This window comes from Dermacentor albipictus, chromosome 1, assembly GCF_038994185.2.
Source record: "Dermacentor albipictus isolate Rhodes 1998 colony chromosome 1, USDA_Dalb.pri_finalv2, whole genome shotgun sequence".
NCBI lineage: Eukaryota > Metazoa > Arthropoda > Arachnida > Ixodida > Ixodidae > Dermacentor > Dermacentor albipictus.
Window position 1 is genome coordinate 100,453,165 of NC_091821.1, and position 25,597 is coordinate 100,478,761.

Genomic DNA, 25,597 nt, shown 5'->3' on the forward strand with positions numbered 1-25,597 from the left:
GGCGCTTTCTTGCGGGTTTCGGGTAAAAGCAAGTGGCCTCATTATTGACCGGCTTTCACTCGGAGATTTCTGCATATTTGCGTTTTCCAAGATTACACAGTAATAAGTGAATTGACTAAATAGTTTATTCGTTCATGTCACTCAAATTATGATTTCTGTGCCACGAACACAATGTTTCCAAGACATCTCGTACCAATGTACCATGTCCATGATGTATGGATGGCTGTAACAATCGAAGCTGTTCCCGCCAATTTCGTTATGTTGCATCCAGAGGGATACGCCTTCTGACGCAAACTGTGTCCGTGTTTTTGTCTATATAGTGCTTAAGACCACTATCGTTTCGATCCCCTGGACTGACGTTCGAAGCCCATGGTTATTATTACTACATATTATCTGTATACGTCCTGTCACGCGTACTGCTTACGCCCAGCCAACATCACCGTAAGCTCGGCACAGTGGCTCTCGTTCAGCGATCAGTGTGAAGTGACAAGCGCCGATGGCGCACCAACGAGCTTGGTTGCTATAGCGCTGGGAGGCGAGAAGGCAGAGTGAAAAATTCACCGACGATTATGATACTCCCTAATGCGAAATTTGAGCGCAGCTCTATACGTGATTTCATTTCGCGATGTATTGGCTCTCGCTGCCAACCTGTCTCGTGCGGCACGTTGCAAACGGAGCGAAGTGTGGCGCGTCTGCCTCGCCCATCGGGACATCGCGAGAGGCAGCGCGTGGGCGTGATTCGCAGCCGAGACGCGCCACTCTGGCGACATCTCGTAGCCATCGTCTCCGCAGAGCCCGTCTTGCGCTGCACTACGCTTTTCTTTTCGGAGGAGGAAGGTATGGCTTTCCCCGTACCTTCTTCCTCCGCTTTCCGCCTCATGGTTCCGCTGCACCCTCCTCCCTCGCATTCCTCGCGCTGTCTCCGATATCGGCGCCTTTCCTCCCCCGCTGCGCTCCGTGTTCGCTCTTACATTCTTCGCTGTACTTATTTGCTGAATTACGACGGACGCCAACGCTCAGCGCAGGAACGGGCGCATAAAGGGCAAGCTACACGTACGCTTCCAGCCGCTCGAAAGCTCGCGCCCACGCTCCTCACGCATGCGCACGCAGATGGTGCAGGACAGATCGTACGCGTCGAAGCACTGCTACAGCCCAGATGTCCTCTCCAGACCAATCTATACTGCATCTCACCGAAGGTAGGAGGCGTACACAGGCAATATCCTTGGGCTGCGGTATACAATTCCCGCGGCGTAACTGGTTGATTATTCGCTGCACTAGAGAGGGTTTTTTTTTTTTGCTCGCTACATGATCGATGCGCTACAGCGATACTTGACATGTTGTGGCCTTTGCGCATGCGCGTCTTATACTGAGAATTATTGTAGCAGTGACCGCCGGTAACTACGCTAATCGTGATCACCCATATAAACATGGTAGCGCTCATACAGCGCCGACCACCCGCTTCGACCCTAATTCGCACCTGTTACTGGCTCCCCACTTTGTCAGCAAGAAACAAGTGGCAAAATCCGTCATCGCTAAGTCTCGTTTCAAGCTGAGGTAAAATATTTGGTATGTTTTGCTGTAAAATTGAGAACAGCGGTATCCAGCGATCGTGCTGCGAGAAAAAAAAAAAAGCCGTCTTTTTCTGGTGACGTACCATCGTCGTGTTTATTGATCTTTTTTTTTTTCAGTTCACGCATACATGTGCCGTAGATCTCGCTTCAAGAGGCGCACACTGGAAACGACTTCCAGTGTGCTCTGAACTGCGTAGGCCCGAATCTGTATTGTAAAAATGAAAAGGGGAAAGAAAAAAGAAACAAAACAGGGAAGGAAAATAACAAGAAAAATTAAAGCACGCATCGTTCCGGGACCAGTTTTTCGCTCATTCTAACCTATATAAGTCCTAACCCACTCTCCAAGAAAGGTAGTCGTTTACACTATTCTCTTTTTTTTTCTTTTTTTTTTCGCGGGAGTCATCTGCCAGTTGAGCCAGAGCTAATGTTTCCGTTTTGTATCTTCTTAATAGTGGTACCTTCTGTAGTGATGAATGTTTCAGGGAAGCGTGAGCATAAGGGACAGCTGTGTTATTTCGTCGTTGAAAACGCCCCGGCAAGTAAAATATGAGGGCAGCACTGTCTGAAAATAACGATTCATCTACTGCATTTGAGCAATTGGCCTTCGGTAATTGAAGCAAAATCAAAATAAAAAAAAACACTTTTTTATTTTGTACTGACTTCAGACGGCATAAATATTCGATGGAGTTTACTTCATTTTACCATCAGTAGTCGTTTATTAAAGAAGTAGATTTTTCAGCGAAATCGCATGTAATAATTCGTGTCCATTAGGGCGCGTTTGTTTCGCAGATCGGTAAGATATTGTTAATCATAATCTTAATCATAATGATTTTTTTCTTTATTATATTAGAAAACTAGGGCGCTATAACGTAAAACTATTCCAAACTTTTCTATTCCAATTTCGCAATCAGCCCACCACGATTGGTCAAAAACTTTTTTGGACCACCCCCACTTCACCTGTCTGTCACGCGGCGTCACGAAAACCGCGATACCTCCCCATCTGATATGACGTGTACACACTGATTATGCATAATTTGACCGAACAAAACAAAAATAGTTATTTCTGATTCGACGCCTTTTTGCCATTAGCCCTCGGCTATTGGGCAAAAGTTTTCGGGCTGCACCCACTTCACCTGCCTGTCAAGCGACGTCACAAAACCACAAAAACTTAACGCGTCAAAGTGACGCGTACGCGTTAAAGATGCATTAATATGCCGAACAAAACTGAATTTTCTTCTGAATAGCCGCAGGCTGCCCCGTTCCGAAGGGAATAAAAGATTTCTGCCGCCAATCGCTCCGGCACTGGCTATTCGCCCCTGCCGGAGAGCATGGGCTTATTTGAGGTTTACGACCTCGTTCTGTCGAATCTTCTTTGCTGAGGATCCGTTTAAGCGTCATTCTTAAGCTTCCGTTGCATGCCGCCGCGATTTTCGACCAGCCACCGCAAGCTAAGTAAGGAGAAACGGACCAATCGCAGACACCGGCACCACCCTCTTCATCCGGTTATCGATTTTCAGTGCAGTGGCTCGGCCCCATGAAATCCCTCTCCACTTGAGCGTGCTCCTCGCCTCTTGTGAGCCAATTAGATAAGTCAAGACGCTCAGTGCAGGCAGTGTTATTCGTTTTTCAAGCAAACAAAAGTGACCTTCTATGAACGAGGGGAGCATTTGATTGGTTTGTTCAGACAACCTTGCCGGTGACCGCCCGATGTTTGCGTCGGCGGTTACGCATATTTGACGTCAGGAGATTGGAATAAAAACATATTGGAATAGCTTTACGTTATACGGCCCCTATCAAAAATTCTAATTTGGGGAATAAAGTGCGGTTCGTTGTGGAACATAATCGGTCTGTGGCGTCGCTTCTTTTGATGTGCTGAACTTTTAACAAAAACCTCATGTTTACTGCTATATTTTCCGGACCTCCAACCATCTTGCACGGGTTTCAGGTTTTGTGTCAGATGTTGCTAAGTGCGACGCAAGGGGCTTCGCATTTCTGAAAGATTTGGGATTTTTATGTACGCTTTATAGAGTTCTAAAAGTAATGAAAATATTTTCCTATTATACACTTGATGTGCATAAAACGGGCTCATGATTTTTTCTGTTTATTAAGTGTTTCTCGTTCGCCCATCACAAACGAAATGCCGGGCAGAATGCCGTGAAACTTGTCATTCCTTAAGATGTCGGCCATGTACCTTAAAGCAATGCCATTATTTCATCTCAAAATGTTCAATAGAAGTGTGTATAGATAGCACAGACTTCTTGTATTTCTGCGCGCGCGCGCGCGCGCGCGCGCGCGCGTGTGTGTGTGTGTGTGTGTGTGTGTGTGTGTGTGTGTGTGTGTGTGTGTGTGTGTGTGTGTGTGTGTGTGTGTGTGTGTGTGTGTGTGCATAAGTGGGTGGGGGAGGGGAGTGCTGGCTTCGGCCACTCGCTCGTTCGAATCCTTTAACTGAACATTGCGCGGTCGTTCAGTAGGCCGATATCACAGCGACAATGGACCGCGTAAAAAACCTAGTTTAAGATAGTGTAGCTACAGCGGAGCCTCTGTGCAAAATTTGACATTTAAAAGACAAGCGGAAGCGTCACGAAAAGCTAGCAGACATGGCTGTTTTTCTTGCCGAAACTGGGGTGGGGGTTAGGGGACGCCACCATTGCCGCTCGCTGGCAGTAACGCAGGACCTAGAGCGCGCTGCTCCTCACCGTGGCCTCCGAGATGAGGCGGCGCCCGCGGCACACCGAGAGACCTCGGAAGCGGCGCGTGATGAGGCTTACGCCATCGCGACAACAACCCGGCGTCGTCTGCTTAGGTGCTGTTTGCTCTGCAATGCTTGTCTTAAGCCGCCACATTTGCTCTGGATATATTCTCCGCACATCAAAGAGGAAACGGAGTTAGGTTCATTAACGTATATAGGCCGAAGTTATCGGTCACAGAAATTTTGAAATAGAAGAAAAAGGAAAATGACACTCAACTCTAATTTTCGCGGTTCTATATAGATGCCACATTTCACTCTTCTGTGACATCATAGGGTGACGCCAATAGCAGAAGGGTATTAGTGGAAGACGGCGCGCCATATATGTGCCAAGCCTACTCTGCCTGCATTTGACAGCGTTATACATGGCCTCCGCAATCGGGCCTCGTGTGGGCCGATATCAGAGGCCATGACGTCACTTTTATAGTTACAACAGCTTCCGCGAGGCGGCCGTTGGCGCTCCAAAGTTCTCGGCATGTTGGTGCGTCGTTCCCATGGTTGCAACCGTGGCTGTGCGATACCTAAACTGGTTGCAAAGCGCAATGACGTAGTTTTTATTGCGAAAGCAGTACTGCTCGAGGTTTCCGCTCTTGGCCGTCGTCCCGGAGAATCCACCATTGACCTTTAGCGTGACCTATGTGTGACGTCATACCAGCTGTGCAAAAGCGGGGCCCCAACTCGGCTCGTCGCGATCGTCCATGCGATCGTCCCAGTGAATCCTCCATGCTGCAGCTGCGCGCCGCTGCCGCGAGGGGCGCTCGCTGTCCGTGACGTCATGCCAGCTGTGGAAAAGCCCCCCCCCCCCCCAACTCGGCTCGTCGCGATCGTCCCAGCCATGTAGAAAGGAAACTAAGGAGAGGCCCTACCCACTCCGCGCGCTAGGAGAAAAGTGTGGGGGACATGACGTAGTAGGTTCTCCTCTTTTTTGCTGAATTTTTATTTCTTTGCCGTCGTGGCCACGCCTTTCGGGCCACAATGGCGGCTTTGTTATGGTTCTGTGCGCTCACACGTTGCTCCGTAGGTTTCGTACCGTGGCAAAGGCGCCGTGCGGGCAGGTTCACGTTGGTCTGCGTGTTTTGTTGCGCTGCGTTAGCTGGACCGTGCTCTCCCGGAATTTGCTGTGGCCAGGTGGGACACGAGGGACTAAAGTTCGTGAAATGAATGCGCATGCAACGCTGTACGCAATGTACCGCACCACGGCAATGGCAACGGACAAAGCAATATCCGCGGGAAATATTGCCCTCTTTGGCGGAATCATGCTAACGTGCTAATGATTGTTTAGTATTGCTGCGGAGCGCGCGGGTCCGAGCAGCACGGTTGCGCGCAGCGCGGCGTGGTTTCGCGAGAAATGTAAACAAGAGAGGAGAGCTGGCCCGATAGGCGGAGCAACGCCAACTTCCGGCTTCTATTTAGCTTCACAAAGAGTGACGTCAGGGCCTCTCCTTAGTTTCCTTCCTCCGTGGTCCCAGCGAATCCTCCACGCGCCGTTGCCGTGGGGGAGGCGCTCGCTCTACGTGACGTCATGCCAGCTGTGGAAAAGCGGCCCCCTAACTCGGCTCGTCGCAGTCGTCCCAGCGAATCCTCCACGGTATGTCGGATGATGTGCATAAGCTGTAGCTGCAATGATGTGCTGCAGCTAAGAAGCGGCGGCGTGCGGAATAAACAGATGAAGAGCGGGAACAACGTTTAGCTAAACGGTGTGCATATTATGCAGCCAGGCGAATGCGTTCAACATCTCTTAATCTGGGTGCATCTACAAGTATCATGCATGCTCTCACTGCTGACGCAACTTTGGCGAAACCTGATCGTTCGCCTTATGGATGCTTTAAATGGCGACGAGACTGCATCTACACGTTCGATGAGCAGTGTGGAACTCTACAACCTGAACAGAAGATTGCTTTCGCAATCCATTAGGCTTAGCCATGGCTAAGCCTCTGCCAATTTTTTTATCGCAGTGCTCGCAATATCGTGAGAACGTAAATCGCACATTACTTTTTTTTAAGCCAATGAGCGTAGCGCCACTCTTTGATGTCACGTCCTGTCCGTCCTGTCTATCAAGTACACGAAATCGCTGCATCGAGGAGATTTCATTGGTTCCGTTCAACAAGATTTCCATGGCGCGCTGCAGGGCCCCTTTAAGGCTGCTAAAGAAAGTATGCAGATACTAGCCCTGCGGCTTTCAAGATTTCTTTTGCAATAACAAATTTAGCAAAAAGAAAATTTTATTGTAGTTGGCCTTTAAAGGAACGTTGCTGCCACGCGCACAGAACACCCTCACTATCGCGACCGAGACGTTCCTGCGGAGAAATATTTTCTGTTCCTGGGCTGTGAGTTTGTTAGCATTGTGTTGAAGTGAGTATGATTGAAAACGTAGCAAAGTTCACACGTGTCCTGCCTACGACGAGTACTACCGCTTTAGATTATAATACGGCGTTATATGGTCGCAACGTGCCCTTCATCTCCCGAAATGACTGCCATCTTACTGTTCCTATATAGCCTTCCCCTGAAAAGGCATGCTCATTCACAAGTCATCCTCCGGTACCTTTCAGAGGCTGCGACCGTCGAGAATTCCTCCGTTTTACACTGGCCGACATAATCCTTTTGGAAATGAAAAAAATGGTTGTGGGGACAGACAGTGCAGCGTGATTCTGCTCTCTCTGAACACTTGACTGCTTGATAGACAAGGAAAAAGCAAATTATTATTATTATTATTATTATTATTATTATTATTATTATTATTATTATTATTATTATTATTATTATTATTAGTTCGGCTGACTGGAACCACCGTCGGACTGCTGTCTTGGCTTCATCGTTGCACGTGAATAGCTGCCCTTGCGGGAACTTCTTCAGTGTACCGAAAACGTGGAAATCACTAGGGGCGAGGTCCGGGCTGTATGGTGGGTGATCCAGAAATGGGGGGAATGTTGTCCTCAGTCAGCGACGCACGCGGCCATCCCGAACGTTCATTGTCATGCAAGTCTTCACGACCTTTTGCGAGCCCACACCACCACCGCCTGGCACTTCTCAAAGCGAGACACATTTCCCCATATGTGGCCTGCATTTTCCTATGGATTTTGATGGACTTTCGTTCCTGGCTCCACAGAAAACGAAACACATTTCGTTGCTCGTAGGCCGTGGACGTGTGACGTGCAACCGCCATCTTCAACAACAGCCGTAATTTGGCTAAAAAAAAAAATAGGGACAAGGATTTTCTGATTCCCCCTTGTATAACTCCTGTCGCAACAGTAGCGTCGAGTGGTTTATCACGGTGATAACGCGTCGGCGTGGTTCTGCGAGCCAAAGGGTGAAAGAATGAGCCGGGAAAAGAATCGCTACAAAGTCAAGGCCCGGATCTCGTAACGACGCTTTTCCCGATCCATTCATTTAGCCGACCCTTCGCCACAATGGCTCGCACGCCGCTGTTATCGATCGGTCACTCTTCGCGACATATGATGAATAGGAAATAAAATTGAAGGTGAAGAGCCATTACAAATACGACTCCACTTTCTGTTTCCTTGCGGCGTTTCTGATACGGTAAGCTTGTGTTGCAAGCAGCGGTGTTTTGCTTAAGGGCAACGGGTTAACCGTTTCTTCTTTTTTTTTCCCTCGGCTTTTGTTCAAGCAACTACCGAGAGTCTGGGACATATTCACAAATCTTTCCTTTCGCAAGAGTTTTTTCCCAATGGCCGGCCGCCTTCGCTAATATGTCCGACGACTGGCTGGCATAATGTATTACGGAGGGTTCTAGCGCGAGGATATCTTTATGAATGCGGGTCTTGGTAACTGAGCTCCCGTGTCCGCAGAGCAATTCAGTTTTAGCCTAGTCTCTGGAAGAGTGCTCCGAAAACATCTACCTGCATTTGCATCACATTGGCTAAATCTAGCCACTGTAATACGCGTTGCGTATAATGATGGGTTATTCATAATCCGATCAAGTCAGCGCAAGGCATTATTACTCGAATTTCCCGCGCATACCATGTCGAGGACGTCATTGTGTGGGCAGTAGTTTCGTGAAGTAAGCAGTTATCGATGCAAGAGCCCGCAACGACCTCCAGAGTATCCGCTTATTTTGTCATTTTAATGAAGTCTAATCTGTTAACCTAAATAGTTTAATCTATTAATCTAAAAAATTATTTGCGTATCTCCAAGCGACTGCAGCCAACATTACTTTGGTTCTGTCCAGCTATGTGGCATTCGCATATTTGTAAACTCTGGCTAAAGTTAGCTGGGATACTCTGTATAAACACACGTAATCATATCGCACATGTAAAGTATCGTATGTCACGCATAATACATACATCAAAATTAAATAAAAATGATACAAACTACGCGATCAGGTCAATAAAGGTAAGTTCAGGTAGCGATTTTGAACGCAGTGATGTTGGTTTCGTAAGCGATGCATGGGGGAATGTGATTCCAGTGGACGCTAGTTTTGGGGACGAAAATAGCTTGAATACAGCTTAGTGCGACTGTTTGGCATGCCTGTCGTTGTTGTGGGAGGATGTGCATGATGGTTGAATGAATGTGGAAGCACTGATGACAGCGATTATTTTATTGCGATGCCAATCGTATGGACACTCCAGGCGTCGCCGTGCTGTTCCGTATCAAGTCCATGTGCAATATGATCGCGGCGGCGCGCCGTCTGCTGTAGGTGCGAGGGAAAGCATGCGAGGGTAAGCCAATAAAGATGGTGCAGCGGCGCAGGGGGATTCGCTTGCCGCTGCTGCCGCTCTTCATCACGCCAGCGTTCTGGCAGTGTGTGCCCGCGGCCATCGATTGAGGTGTGTTCATGTCTGCCTGTGCGCTCGTGACACCGTGCTTATCAATTTAGTCCGTAAGCGGGTGTTTACAGCAGTTTGTACAACTCATAAAACTACTCGCCTTACTGCGTGTTGCTGTGTAATACTTTTATGTCGCAATCTCTGCTTCGCCTTTCGGGCGAAACTTCGCTTTTATGAAACAGGCAAAGGCGTGAGGCACGCGGACGTAATGAAAGATTCGATTTTATTTCGGTGACACCGGCACTGCGGGAATAGTTTGTAAGGGTGAAACGTGCTGAGCGATTTCTAATTTTAAGAAATGGTGTTTTACATGGCAAAACTACGATCTGATTGCGATGCTCTACGTTCTACGTGCGATGCTCTACCGATTGAGCTACCGCGGGGCTGTTTTCCCATCCACTTTCTTGGGTATTTATGTGTCCTACCCTGGGAGTGTTAGCCAGCGCCACCACTCACATACCTTGGCGAAACCCACAACCTTCGCGAAATGCGAAGGTTGTGGGTTCGGTTCCCACCTGCGGCAAGTTGTTTTTTCATCCACTTTAATTTCCATTTATTTATCATTTCTTCATTTCATTTATTAAGCACAAGTAATTTCCCCTATGTTGTCCTTGGTGTCAGTGTTTGTTGGCTTCTTATAATATGAATAATAAAAATCGGGACCCACGGTTAACCCCCTCTCCTCGTTAATTTAAGATGTAGTAAGCTGTGACAAACAGAATCAAATGCCTTATTAAAATCAATAAAAATGCAGTCTATTAAGTATGAAATATCGGTGGCTGAGAATAAGTCATTTGTAAAGGATATCAGGTACGTTTAGCAAGGGTTCTCCTTTTTTTTTGCGTTATAATCTACCACTTGTACTTCGCTTTCTGACGTGCATGCGGAGGAGAGTGCACGCCTGTATAGAACTTCCGTTTTAAAAGGGCCGTGTGTAACACATACCTGTGGAACGCGCGCTGTATATGCTCGTCGCAGTCACTAACCTTTCCTTAACGACCAAGGAAAGCTGCGGCTGTCTGACAAGTTCAGTGCAGTGTTTCGTAATTTCCCATGCGAAAATAAAAGTTAATGCGTGGTTGTTTCTCGTTTACGTTTTCTGTTATCGCGCCTCCCTGAGAATGCTCGGACACCCTTCTCAACAGCTGAGCGCCACTTTCGCGAATATTATGGCGTGTAGCCGTTATAGAAGGGATTCGATATGGGCTGAGCATACAGGCGTTCTGCGAACTAAGGTATAAAAGTTCAGAGAAAGCAGGAACAGCTCACGGTTTATTTGTGATCGCGTGGTTGCCGCCGAATGAAGAGGAACAACGCGGCAAGGAGAATAAATAAGTGAATAAATAAATTCCCGGCGTAAGGGAGAACGTGTCCCTGACGTTTTGTTTCTTGGTGCAGCGCAGAATGCACATGGTCTGCATTTTGTTTCGCCTGGAGTCTGGGATGTGTTCGAGCAGTTTTCTTCGTTTTCTCCTCTCGCTCAGTGCCGCGGGGTCTGTTGGCGGCCAATGTCTGTTGTTCATCCGTGCATGTTCTTCGATGTGCATAAAAAAAAAGTGTGGGAGAACTCTCCGCAACAGATAAGAGCGCGTGCGCGGGCTTCCTCTGCGGGTCCTCTGACGCTGCGGATTGTTAAATAGCCTTGCGCGATAAACCTTGTTCTATCTTCCCGAGTTTTATTCTAGCACTCTGGGTACACATAATATAGTTTTGCGTATGCAAAGCCTCCAGACGGGTCCGTGCGTCGTGCAGCATGCCGCATGTTTCATTTCGCCGTGACAAAATAACAAATAAATCAAATAAAGCTTAATTTGTTTTCATCGTCATTGTCATCATCGACATACAGTGGCTTAAAGATAAGAAACAGACCACATGCGCGTATGTGTTCGGGGTTCTTGCTTTCCAATTGTTCTTATATAGAGTTTGTAATTTGAAACTTTATTGATGACGCTTGGTGATTCGTTTTGGAAAGCGCGAGTGGTTTCAGTTATAACTCGATTGCTGAGGTGCTGGGCGTCGCGTAGAAATTGCGAACAGCTGGCCCGGGCGCTGCCGTGTTGAATTGTCACCCATAGTAACTGGCGAAGCCAATTCAGACAATGGAACCAGCCCTTGACTACATTGTTTGTTGAGCCGGCATTGTTGGCACATGGCATTGAGCTTGTGCAGGACTCCGGCGCGTGCAGAGTATTACACAGTCGTGCCTCGTTATTAAACAAACGCTTGTTGTTATCGGCTACTTGAATTACGGCAAACTTCTGCGGGGCGGAACTTTTCTATTGCACCAGCATGCTCCTCGCTAATATGAAAATTGGCTGACCGCACAATGGACATGGAGGTAGTGAAGTGAGCAAAGCCCATCGACTCCCCTGTAAGTAAGTTTCGTTAAATCTGACGACTCGGGCGTGAGGGGTAGTCTGCCTACCTTTAGCATACATTCGTCGTCGTCGTGTTTTTATCGACTGTAAGACTCGCGTTCTTCAACTGCGCTCCTTCCAACACGCCACGCATCGTCACGTTTCATAGCCCGTTTTACCATTACCATCTTACCTCGGGTGCCGAACAACTTTTGTTCCCAAGTCTTGAGCTGTCGGCTAGGCGGCGGCAAACTCTCTTCCCCGACCGGCTCATCTGGAGCGGCAGCTGGGATCGCGGCGCCGCTTCATGTGCTTTTCGGACGCCTGCTCACCGGCCACCGTCTTACGTTTGTCTGACGGTAGAATATCAGCCTTGCGATAAAATGGATCACGATCGGTGCTTCACGGTGTTCCTGACTGCCCCAACAGCTCACTCGTTTCGGCTATCAAAAAAGTGAGAGTGCAACTGTGGTGTGTTTATTAGCTTTCGTGTCGGGTTTTGAAATTTTGCTTGCGCTTGTGTAGTGTGGGCAGTGCGTGGACGCCTCGGCGCTGGGAGCGGGGACTCGAAAAGAGGAGGAGTGTTGGAGTTGCATGTGCGAGGCCATCTGCGTGCGGGGGTGTGCGCATTGACGCCCGTTGTTTTTCCGCAGCAACGAGTTCGCGCGGGTGGTGGCGGAGGAGTACCTGCGCTTCTTCGACTTCACTGGACGGCCCCTGGACGCGGCGCTTCGAATGTTCCTGCACCGGTTCTGCCTCATCGGCGAAACTCAGGAGCGCGAGCGTGTCCTGGTCCACTTCTCCAAGCGCTACCTCGATTGCAACCCTGGCGCCTTCAAGTCTCAAGGTACGCCGCCCTCCTCCAAAAATTTCGTGATGCAATGGTGGGAGACCGGACGTACGTGCCTCGGCGCCGGCAACCAAAACCAGGGTGTTGGTTTAAGCCGCTCCACTATAGCCGGCCACGCCCGCTTTCGAAAGTGGCCGTGGACTGTAGCCACTAAAGCTTGCGCATGCGGCCTGTCGATGGCCGTATTCCGGCAGAGGCATTTTCAGACATATGCGTTTGGCAGATTGGTGTATTGCGCTTAATGTAAAGGAAGGAAATTGTTTGTATATTTTTCTGTAACTTTTATGTTGCCATATTTTCTTTTTAGCCTATCGCCAATTTGTCCGAAGTGTCATTTTATGACAGTCTCAACAGTAGCCGCTATGCGTGAACAATCGACTACTTCCCCAAGGTAGTAAATTGCAGTACGCTCGATTGGCAGTGCACGCTGTCACGACGCATGGGGTAGCTGTCGCTTCTTATTGTTAATATATCGTGGGTTTCCCCCACAGTGGTGAGGAGAAAGTACACGAAAAATACCCTTTTGTAGAGGTATTTTTTACTATCTACATTTACTTTACTATCTGCATTTATACCTGGTATAGCCTTTTGGTGCTCAAACATATGGACCAAGAAAACTACTTGAGGAAAATGGCACTACCTTGTGCACAGTAACTGGAAGAGGGCCTATGTGGCGTGATTTAACTACATTTCTTTTTTGTTAATATCCAAGCTATGTTTACTTACTCATTTACCGATAGCAAGATGACTCCTTCTTCATATTTCTATATTATCTCACCCCTTGCTCCCCTGGCAGTATGCCAGTAACTTCTCTCGCAGCGCTTGAAACAAATACCTGCTTTCTTCTCAATTGTTAATGTTTCGCCCTCAACTGCATGTCATCAGTCCGAGATACTTCAGAAACTGTATATAGCAGTTTTCAGTTGCTGTATTTCACACTCGCTGATGTCGGTAGTCACCATGAAAGTTCTGTTTAGCAAAAAAAAAGTACAGTTCAGGATTTTTCACATTGTACCTATGGGAGGACTAACCAAGCAATTCAACATCGTTCAGGACATCTAGATGTGCAGGTTGACTGTGTTCAGCTAATTGGAAAAGTGCTATATTTGAAAAGAGAATTTAAGAAATAAACTTTTTAATAACTTCCCTTAGGCAAGTGATTACATAAAATTCATTTCAGCCACAACTACAGCGTGGGTATTGCGCAACATGAAATATATGTGTCAAATCTGTGTTCACTGCGCATCCACATTGTGTTGCAGGGGCGCTATCACGTAAAGCTATTGCAAACTTTGCTTTTACAGTTCTGCAATCAGCCCTCCGCGATTGGTCAAAAACTTTTTTGAGCCACCCCCACTTCGCCTGCCAGTCACGCGACGTCACGCAGACCACGATAGCACCCCATCTGATATGACGTGTACACTCTGATTATGCATGATTGGACTGAACAAAAGAAAAATAGTAATTTCTGGTTCGACGCCTTTCACCATTAGCCATCGCCTATTGGTTAAAAGTTTTCGGGCTGCACCCACTGCGCCTGCCTGTCACGTGACGTCAAAAAAACCGCGAAAACTAATCGCGTCAAAGGGACGCGGTTAGATGCATTAATATTAATATTAATTAAAAGATGCAATAATATGCCGAACAAAACTGAATTTCTTGCTCTGAATAGCCGCAGGCTGCCCCGCTCCGAAAGGAATAAAAGATGGCTGCCGCAGATTGCTCAGGCACTGACTACTCGCACCTGCTGGAGAACATGGGTTCATTGCGTACAATAAAACTTTTTGCGTGGCTGTGTAACGTCTTAACGCACTTTCGGCATATTTATACGACCTCGCTCAGCCAAGTTTTTTTTTGCGGAGGATCGTTTTTAGCGGTATTCTTAACCTTCCGTTGCATGTCGCCGCCATTTTCGACCAGCCACCGCAAGCTAAGTAAGGGGAAACTGACCTATCGCAGACGCCGGCACCACCCTCTTCATGCGGTTATCAATGTTCAGTGCACTGGCTCGGCCCCATCGAATCCCTCTCCACTTGAGCGTGCCTCTCGCCTCTTATCAGCCAATTAGATAAGACAAGCCGCTCAGTGTAGGCAATGTTATTCGTTTTTAAAGCGAACAAAAGTGACCGCCTATAAACGAGGAGAGCATTTTATTGGTCTGTTTAGACAACCCTGCGGTTCACCGCCCGAAGCTTGCGTCGGCGGTTACACAAATTCGACGTCAAGAGATTGGAATAAACACATATTGGAATAATCTTACGTTATAGGGCCCCAGATCCGAACGCCGACTTGTATAGTGACCACAGCATTTTTTTCTTCTTTTCTGACATCTACATGGCACAGAAAAATACTTCCATTGTGCTGCATTAATTGTTAAACTTGAAGTACAGTCGACCCCGGCTATATCGAACTCGAAAGGGATCGCGAAATAGTTAGCTAAGTCGATAATTCAAAATATAAATTATGCATGTCTGAAGCTTATTTGAAAACTACGCACATCTCGGATATAGTATAAATGAGATCGCGAAAAACGAGATTTACTGCTTTATTTCTCCAAGGCCGTGTCGAACACAGAAGAGTTCACTTAATTTTTGCATGCGAGTGATGCAAATCACTGCGAGTGGTTGGCATCATTCGTGTATCGCAACGTTAGCCCTAAAAGCCCACATCGCCCGGCCGCGAGACCGCAGTGCGCCACGCGCACGTCGAAGTGCTTGTTGCGCGTTTTATTGAGATAACAATTATATCGACACTTCAGGCGAATTTCCGCCGTCGACGTCGCTGTGAGGTACCGTATCAAGTGCAAGTGCGATAAGATCCCTCTCGTGAACTGTATGCTTTAGGTGCGAGGCAAAGCGTTGCGAGAATGAGCATTGAAGGATGGCGGCTTGATGCTTGCCGTCTTCTTGCGCACAATGGAGGCGGCATATTAGCAAAGCCCCTTAAACTTCGTAAAGTAGCGACACTCTCCTCCTCCGCCTTCATTCCTCCTCGTATCGCCTCTTTCACGCTTCCTCCTCGACCGTGGCGCCGCCTAAACCGCTCGAGCCTAGGAACGCGCCAACATGCGCTCCTCGCCACTTATAGTAGACTCTTCTCGAGCGAAAATGGCGCTGAAGCACGGTGCGAGGGCCCACGCGATGCTATTAGGCCAATAGCGACGCGGCCTCGTCCAGAGCGCGCGAGGAAGAGGCGGCATTCTTCAATGCCTGGCGCTACTTTGCGAAGTTAAGGGGCCTTACAGATTAGCGCGTCTCCTCTTGTAGACCGGGCGCGGATGCGCATGGCGCGGCTGACGGCCGCATATCTGCCACGGGGTGCCTCAATGCGCGAATAGCCTAGCAGTAGGATAGTGTTCCTGTATATGCTCCCGCAGGGAGCAGAATTGCGCATAGGTCCGCTTTATATTCCAGCTCTGCAGTGAAGCCACTCCTAGCGCGCGAAGCAGACAAATGCCGCGCGGTGTTATATTTGCTTTTTGTCTGCTGGTCGCGAGCTACATGCGGCAATTGTTCGCAAGCGCTGAGCAAAATGACACTTTTTAATACAGGCTATGCTCGAACCATTGGTGTAGCCGGAGGGGGAGATAGGGTGCCAACCCCCCGAAGTTTTTATTTTGTATGAACATATATACACACACATATACAAACATTTGCATGAACATACATATAGGGTGCAGGACCCCCTCCCCCCCCCCCTCCCCCCTCGATCCTCCGATATAAAATCCAGACTGCGCCCGTGACTTGAAGAGCTCAAAAGTTTACATGCAAACGCGCATTACCTTGCAACAAAAAGCGGTCCAATGTTTCTCAGCATGCATATGAAATTTTCTCGCCGAGGCCGGATGGCAAAAATGTTTTAAAGGGTGTTTAAAGAAAACTTCACACACGTATGGTAAACAATTATGTGAGTGCATTTTGGCTGCCGAAACCAGACGAATAATGATCGTCGCCAAGAGAACTATCATGCCTGCAGTTATGTCAGTGACCATTAACCGTGACCGTCATACATCAATAACCGTCGTTCACAGCAGCTGCATGTTTTCGGTATATGCGGTGCAGACATGTAGATTTTAACGCATTCCAAATGTTCTTATGCATACATTTTATGCAAAGCTTATTTTTAAGATTCACTCATACCGCAAACTAAACAGCTGCTTTGTAGCATCAAATCTGCAAGTGAAAAAAGATTCTAGATGCAGGAGCTTCTAGATCAAATTTATTTCGTACTAGGCAATGGGTGCGCTATGGCTGGTGGCAGCCGGGGAAGAGTGCTGGTTCTTGGAGCCTTGGGTGGCAGAATTCAAAAAGCAACAAGCTATTAAGAGTAACAACAGGTTATTTTTATTCCACTAATCACATAACATGGCAGACATGCCAAGTAATTATTCACACATTGCAGTCTGTAATATGACAACACATTTTTCTTTCTCTCTTCATACTACTCAGGTTAATTTACTATAAAGGCTAAACCCCATGATCGCGATTTTGTGTGTGACAGCAACGAGCAACGGCTTCGAGCGACGGATTGGGCCGTCACGTGAACAGAACGCTCGGTCCTGTCGCGCACTCGCTTGGTTCTGCAAATCTAGAATTCGTCACTCATCGCCCAGAAGTGCTATGAGCGCCTAGCCAATAGCGCGAAGCCGGAACTGGATGTACATAACTCAAGTACTTCCGATTGTCGCACGGAACGAGCAAACAATTTAATTTTTATACGTGCAAGGATAAGAACCTACTGCAAGACCTTCAGAAATATTTTATGCTGCTTTTTACAGTAAAACACATCAACTTAAGTTAATAAAGCACGCATCACGCTAGTTTCAGCGCCTATATTGCTGCCCTCATACGGGCAACACTGGGGAGACGTCGCTCGAAGTCGTCGCTCGCATGGGGTACGACTTGTAGGCGACGAGCGAACACGACAGCCATCTCCATCGCATCGCTTGTCGCTGTCACGTGCAAGATTGCTTGCATGGGGTTTATACTTAACACAACACCTATTAAACATACAAAAATAATTTTACATCCTCATGTCGACTAAGGCCGATTGAACAAGCAAGATATTGCATGCAGTGAATGCTGAAACTATCACAGCTGTCTCATAAGCAGGACCCGCACAATGTTTTCGCATACTACAAAACAATGAACACTAGTACATCGATCAACGTTGCAGGAAAAATCAGAACGCTGACAAAAAATTTTTAAAAAAGAAGAGAGCAGAAAAAAAATGAGTGCAGCGGGCAAATTTTATCTGCTACTATTTACTCTGTTTCGAACACACTGTTCTAGACCTGCATAGTCAGAACAATCGTACAAGCAACATAGCGAATTCGGTGAGTTGGTAAGTTAACATTCTTGGCCGCATATGTGCAGCGCGACTGTCCTGTGTCTTGTGTTGTGCACATATACACCAAAATCATACAAGTGAACAACCTTTCATGCCAGGTGCACGCATTTCAGCGTGTACAGGAGTGTTACTTAAAATAAATGCTGCTTTAGTGTAAACAAGCCAAACTCACGTCTGTAAACAAGGCGAACACACCTGGCATATCCTAGTGCCTTTAGGAGCCGGCTGGTCTCGGCCCATACGCAGTAACCATACCGGTCTCAAGCGCATGTCTTTCCATCCATTTGCCATCTTCCGTGCGGTTTGTGCAGTTTAATTGGTGTGCTGCACCCCGTCATACTGGAATAAAAGTGTCAAGATGTGTTTCGTATCACTTCACAAAAGTGCTCAACTTAATATCGTCGAATACCGTACCTGCAACCTGGAGCCGATTAATACAATGCGTGCTTGACGGTCTGCTGATTGCAAATGTTGATGGCACTGACGGAAACGGGTCGGCAGCGCGCCCGCATAGTTGGCTTCGCAGCGGCACAGTTGAACATTTGATGTCATTTTGCACCACGTGATAGCGCTCGGCGAATAGAGGTGCGAGCGGCGCCAGAAAAGTTATGCCCAACTCTTCTCCCTGCAGGAGCAGGAATACTAAGGCCTTACCCACGCTCTAGCCCTAGCCACACTCGCCCTCTCTTGGGTAATCAGCGGTGGGTACAAAGATCACTCCAGCCAAGATGGCTCGTGGTTTCGTGTGCGCTGTGTTTTCGCGTGCCTAGTGTTGGAGGCTGTGATATGAAATTTCGGAGGCACGTTGAAGCTAGAAGCAGCACGCAGCGATCGGTCGCCGCTGCTGCTGCTCTTCATTACACCAGCATTCTGAAGAGAGTGTCAGCGATAATCAAGTGAGATCTGTTCTTGTTTACCTGTGCGTGCGTGCCACCATGCTTGTTAATCTAGTTTGTAAGCGAATGTTTTCTGCAATTTATACGGCTGATAAAACTACGAACCTTACTTCGTATAGCTGTCTAATAATTTACTATCGTAATCAGTATTTCACCTTTCATGCTAAACTGCAAGTTTTTATTTTTAGGAGAAAGTAGAAAGGGACATAGCGCGGAAACGAACTAGCCTGTATAGATATGCGCCAAGCCGCCGCCAGCAGACTTCTACCGCAAATCACGTGTGAACATGCCTCACATGTCTGTTGAAATACGGCGTTTACAACCGATCAGCATACGTCGGCAACGAGTTGATCTAGGCAGGCACTGTTAGATTTGAAAGTGACTTTCAGCGTGCAGAACATCGGAGTTCATTCCTACTCATGTGTAACCCTGCGTGCATGAGTGAAACGCATTCACTGCGGACCCACGAGTCGCACAGCGATGAATCTTGTGTGCCGCTACCGCGACGGTCTTTCTTTGCCGAAGTGCGGATGTGGTGTGCACTGGTTTTGTTCCATCCAAACTGTAATGTAAAAATCAGTCAAAGTTTGGATTGGGGTTGGATTTGTCTTGCCCGCTCGTGGAAACCCTTGGTCTACAAAAAGACGAACCCGGCGTAGTAAACACATTCGGTTTGGCATCCCATGCCCGGAACCAGTCAGCGAAAGAAAGATAAAAGATCTATTGTCATCCATGCTTTTATGGAACGCCTCTCTGTTCGGGAGGCTTTTGCATTTGTGAAGCAGCCTGGTGATTTACTCTTGCCAATAATGAATTGCAGCCTCTTGCAACAACGCGCACTTTCTTTTCTCACACTTGCACAGTTCCATTGGTACCTAAAATACAAAGTGCGCGGGGCACGATAGGATCTTATCGCGCTTGGACTTTATAAGGAACAGGATGCGGCTCCACTTTGGCAGTCGCGCTTGTTGTGCTGCGCTCGATTTGAGAGGTGTGTTTGTAAGCAGCCACATGTAATTTAATCATTTGACCATCTGCACCCATGGAAGTTTCCATTTATTGTCTTGGCATTCCTTTGCGGTGGAAGTGAAATTTCATTTTATTGAAATAGCATACAAACACACTTCGTTATATTGAGCTTCTAAATACATGATGTTCTGTGGACAAGAGGTTATGAAAAGTTAAATGCTTCGTTGTATCGATAGTTTCATTATATCGAGGTTTATCTGTATGTCCAGTGGCACGAGAAGTGATCACTCACCTGTTTGGAAAAGCGTGTTTGCAGAGGGATGCGGCGCAGCTTTTGATATATCGAATGTGGCAGTGTATCAGAGGTGAATACACGCGTGGTACGGCACTATACTCTTGCATGGAATATTCAAGATGATGTTACGACTGTTTGATATAGACAATAAGTTTATATATCCACATAGCCATAATTGACTGTATTGCACAATATCCAAATTGCACTATTAAGTGCACATTTCAATGTAAAAAGAAAATTTTGAGAACATTGTCAAAAGGCAGCGCGTCGGCAAACACTTGGACTTCAGCAAATCCATATTTGCATGTTTTTCACTTTTAACACACTGGTAATAGAATGGCTTACTTTTCCAATGTGGTATACTTGAGCGCGAGATTTGAGTAATTAATATAATCAAAACTGAAGACGTCTTAATTTTTCCATCTCGCATCATTTCATAACATAATTTCATATGCTTAGGTACAAAAAGCTTTAACTTGCCCCTTGTGAAATGCATCAAAGGCTTTGGAAATGAAGAACAAGGACAGCATGCATTCCGAAGCTTTAATTTCTGGCAAAGATTGTGAGCATATATAGGGTCTTAATATGTAAGTAAGCAAGTAATTAAGTGCTTATTGAATAAAATATAAGTGAGTAATGTTTGGTTTAAGTATGCCATTAGTTGATTCGTGTCTTAGTTTTGAAGTTTCCATTCACCTGTCTAACCGAATTCAGCCATGCTTAGAGGGCTATAACTTGAAGTCATGATCTCCGTAGCATTATTTGCTTTTACTAATTGCCAGGTGTCCTTTGCAGATGCTGTGCACACACTCACATGCGCACTAATGCTCTTGAACACTGACCTTCATAGTGAGGTGAGTATTGCAAATAATTCATTGTTTTCACAATTTCTTTTTTACCGCTATTTCCATCTGGTGCTGACCCCTTCTATTGTTAGTGTGCATATTTTGCATGTTTCTCATTTGCTGTCTCATATTTCTTTTCTTGTCATATAGAATTTGCAGAACTTTAGCTCAATTTTGTCAACAAGACTAGCATTAGAGGCAAAATAAAACTTGGGCTAGTTGGTTCATTATGCTTTTGAAAAGATGCTACACCAAAAACAGACAAGGATGAGAGGATATCGACATGGGCAAGTGCTTGTCTGTGTCTATACGCTCTCATCCTTGTCTGTCTTTGGCACAGCATCTTTTCTTGAGCATCAGAGGCACATGTTTCATGGCACCACAGAAGTTTTCAAAGTGTTTCTTTCCAAGAAGCATGATTTTCTTGGCATGTGCAGCGTATGCAATATATTGGGTGTTTATCTTTTTCAGAGATACAAAATTTTAAGAAATCTATGGCAGATGGCACAATTCTAGCCTTTGAGCTCGAATACTCGAAGAGGTGGACATTGCTTGCTATGAAAAGTAAACATGCATAATCAACTGATTCATTTTTTTTATGAATTATGTTATTAACAAATTTTTTTATGACACATAGCAATTTACAAATACTCACCAGTGAGTTTGCAAGGTGTTTTCACTAGGCACAATTACTTAGGATCACACTAGTTTAGCTATATTAATTCTTAAAGTGTTTGATGAAATACATTGGCCTTCCAGTTATTTTTGTGCTTCATTGCATAGAAGAATGTTTACTTTCAAAAGTAAGTGGAATTGTACATATTTACTGCAAGTTTGACAACGCATATCTCGAAACCAGTGCCATCCCGAAAATTCTTTAGTGGATGTGCCCTGCAAACTTACTGGCTACAACTCGTAGATTGTGCTATCTGCCGTAAAGTAGTTGGTAAAAACTTAATTAGTACAATTTAGTTAATTAGTCAGATGTGCATTTAGATTGTTTGTGCAAGTAAAGTCCACCTCTTCAAGCAATCCAGTTGAAGGTTTAGAATTTCGCTATCTCTCACATCCACTTTCTAAAAATTATGTATAGTCTAAAAGCCCCTGGTATAACTCTGCTTATAGGCTTGCAGGAAGTTGCTCAGAAAAAGCCAATTAAATAACTTGTAGTAAAAAAATTCTGACTAATTTATAATAGTTTTTTTTGCATTTAGGTATTACAACACGGCTAACATCTTAAAAACATTACTAAAGTCATCAAAATTCATTTTTGAAAATTGAATAAAATATTATGTAAAAGTACTGCGAAGTGCAATTAACCCAAAAGCTTCAGGAAGGAGGACTTGCCTCAGTATAGTGTGGTACAACCTCCATTAAGGAATTAGCTGTCAACAAGTTTTCATAACTATGGAAAGCTGTTATGTCTACAATTTGCTGTTTTGAGAAGCTATGCTCAAACTTTCACAAATGGTGTTGTGGCATACATGTATGAACAATTGCTATATGCATGAAATATTCTTTTATTCTGGGAAAGATTTCAGGGGGGTACCCTATGTAGAGTTAAAGGAAAGGAACCAATCATTGATTTTAGAAATATTTATTAATTTTAATTATTCTAGTGACACTTTAATGAGAAAGGAAACACTTAAGGATGAACTTCATCGTTGCTGCAAGATTCATAATATTGCCGTGGAAATGATGCACATCTGCAGGAGAACTGCAGTTTGTCTGAGAAGAAGCCAGTCACATGAGTAATCACTTGATTTTAAATCCAAACAAAACTAAATTCGTGGTTTTTTCTTCCCCTCATAGTAGACTACCATTGTCAACTTTGTGGAGAAATGCATTGGCGTTCCAGTTAATTTGTTAACAAAACATTGTCTCTTGACTCGCACTTTATTTTTACTGGTGACTGTGTATAATTTCTTGGTATCTACCTCAATCAACAACTAATATTTAACAAACATATTACACAAGTTAAAGGAACTTTCAGTATACAAGCACTCGTAAAAGCTAGATCTTGTCTGTCTACTCCTGCACTCCTTTCACTTTATTATGCATTCAATCATAGTCATATTAATTACGGGATTGCTGCTTATGGCAACACATATCAGTGCCACTTAAAATCTGTTCAGCACATACATAACCAAGCTCTGCACATTATTTGTAACTTTAGTAGAGATAATATTAATATCATAAACATGGAGAATAAATTGCTGACAACTACTCAATTATTCACTCTCAGCTTAATTACTAACTTTTCAGACTGATTAATAAAGATCTCGCACACAATTTTATTTCCTTGGATTCCTTGAAGAATATTAAACCTACTCATTTTGCTCAGAAAAATAATTTCTTGCTGTCTAAAACTCTTACTAATCACGGTAAAATGACAGCATCATTCTGCGCTATTAAAATGTGGAATTCTTTTCCCTACCCCATCAAAACATAGTCTCTTACAGCATTTAAAAAAACAGTAAAAACCCATCTTTTAAATAAATAATTTTGTTATGATTTATTTATTATGTTTACTCTCTTCTTTTTTTCTTTCCTTTCTTCTTTCTAATTTACTTTTGTAATTTTTTTACGTGATAACGATGCACTGGTACTGTTCATGTTAACTTTCCATGCATATTTCCAGTGTTAGTACGAATTTGTATTTCTCTATCAAATATTTATGCCATCACAAAACAGATTTATGTATATAAAAACCTTGTTTTTTTTTATTGTTTCTTCTGTTGGCTTGGTTAATTCTATATTTCTCTGCTAATTGAGGGTCCCGGTATGCTCTTGTGACCTTGGGACCCTCTCTGCATATCCTTGTTGTAATCATGCTTTGGAAAAAAAATAAATGTTTGATTTGATTTGATTAGCTTAGCATGTAATTTAACATCTCTCTTAATTTGGCTTTCATAATAGTAGCGGCGAATTATAATCATCACCAACCTACATGAGAACTGTGGAGTAAGGAAAGAAAGTCTAGCAGGGAGTGTCACATGCAAATTTTGAAGCCTTGTCAAAAAAACCATAAAAGAAGGTACGTGGGAAATAGGCCCTCACTATGTGATAGGCAAAAGGCAATTTCTAGCCACTGGTTGTGTGGAGAGTATGCGGGACAGTAGAGCAGAGAGCGTGACGTGAACCGATCATGACATGGGTGTCCCTGTTGACCAAGAGTTTGCATGCAGAAATGTATGGACACCGGCAGGGACCCTCTGTTAGGATTGACATAACTGGAGTTAAATCAATGGAGGTTTACTGTATATGCATGAGGTTTGCAGCTATAAGGGTCCTTGGAATATCCACATTGTGTTTATTGTGTGCTTCCTCTTTGTGTTCCTCACTTTGTACCTTCAACATGTGCAATTCAAAACATGTACCTTTACCGTAGTTCAATAGTAGAGCTTGGAGAAAGATGCACATTAGCACAATGTTGAATATCAACATTGCACATATGTATATTTTGCTTGCCTTTAGAGGAGTACTGTTAAATTTTGCTTCTGGACTTGCATGCTTTGATGAGTCACTGGTCACCCAATAATCATGGGTGCACAGCCACAAGTGCTTCAGCACAATGAATACTTTTTGATGACATCATTAATTGTGATAACTTCTGACATTGCTTCAAAATAAGCACCAAAATTTATTATAGCAAATCGAGTACCACAAAGTGGTGTTCACAGCTGATAATAGCATGACCCATATGGACTCAGTATGAACTTGCAGGTGAGGTGAGTTCACATGATGGGCTTTGGGGTCATGTCTGGCAGGCAGTAGCAAATGCAGACAACAGTGCATGAATTGACCACCACTTCCCCCTTACACATCTCTCTGAAACATTTTCTCATCCTGATACTTCTTTTTTTTTTTTTCCCTGCCCCATACATCTTTTTTAGCCAGGAGTATTCAGTTAGTGGCAGCACGTAGGCATTCACTTAAGAGGTGGTTACCACTTGGCTCAGGAAAGTTGGGCAGCTATGGAAACGTGTTACACCTATGCTAAAACGGACCACGGTAACATAGGCTGCTCGTAAAAGCGGCCTGTGCCCCACTACTTGGAGCAAGTTGTCGCAAAATAAAGCCAGCAATATGCCCTATCTCTCTGGAATGCATTTCTTACATCCACAGTTGCAAATCAACTCAACCTACAGTTGTCATTAGGGCCCCATGTATGCAAATGAATGAAACATCATGCTTGCTATGTTGCAAATCCTTTGCATCGAGAAACAGAATTGTGCTACACAGATGCTTTGTTAGGACAGTCTGTTTGCATACCATATAAATCAAAGTATAAGTCAGTATTATCCCATCTGGAAAAAAAAAACCAAAAAAAAAAACCGAGCTAATGTTGTCCCTCGTCTTATACAGTGGTCTATACATTGTGAGTCGTCGTCTGGCCCGGTCAAGGTCAGGGGCCGACCTATATTCTGGACCTACCTATATTCTTGTTTATACGGTACTTATTTCTATTCCTGGGGGTGTCTGCGAGAGAGTGAGAAGCCAGAATCCAGAAACAAGTCTGCATAGAGCCTGGCAGAGAAGCAGTAGTATCTACCATTGGAGTCTGCACAGGAGCATCTTGATCAGTCACGTCGGCAGTCCTTGAAGAACATCAGAGAGAGCCTACGAACCATAGAACATATCTAGTTGATGTCATTGTCTCAAGGTGTTATGGTTTGATGTTAGCTGTGCACATGGCCTTTAAACTTATTATTTAAATGTGTTCCCTGCAGCTTCCACCATATGTGGTCAAAAACAGCGTAGGAATATGACAAAGCAAGGCACAAAGAAGATGTACATTTGTGCCTTGCTTTGTCTCTTACTGTTACTTTGTTATGTTCCTGTGCTGTTCCCCTGTAGTGATGAACAACCAGCAAGCACAACTCGAAATGTTACTCGTAGGTGCTTATTTATGCAGAGGAATAAAGGAACACA

General features: G+C 45.1%; 1 protein-coding gene across 5 annotated transcripts in view; it reads left to right on the forward strand.

Moving 5' to 3' along the window:
• The window catches only part of LOC135906173 (PH and SEC7 domain-containing protein-like), a 380,272-nt gene that overhangs the window by 319,302 nt on the left and 35,373 nt on the right, over window positions 1-25,597 (forward strand). For all 5 annotated transcript variants that reach the window (XM_065437428.2, XM_065437431.2, XM_065437433.2 and 2 more), the window contains 2 exons: window positions 12,112-12,305; window positions 20,613-20,671. In XM_065437428.2, the coding sequence (XP_065293500.1) occupies window positions 12,112-12,305; window positions 20,613-20,671 (253 nt within the window). The remainder of the gene's footprint in view (window positions 1-12,111; window positions 12,306-20,612; window positions 20,672-25,597) is intronic.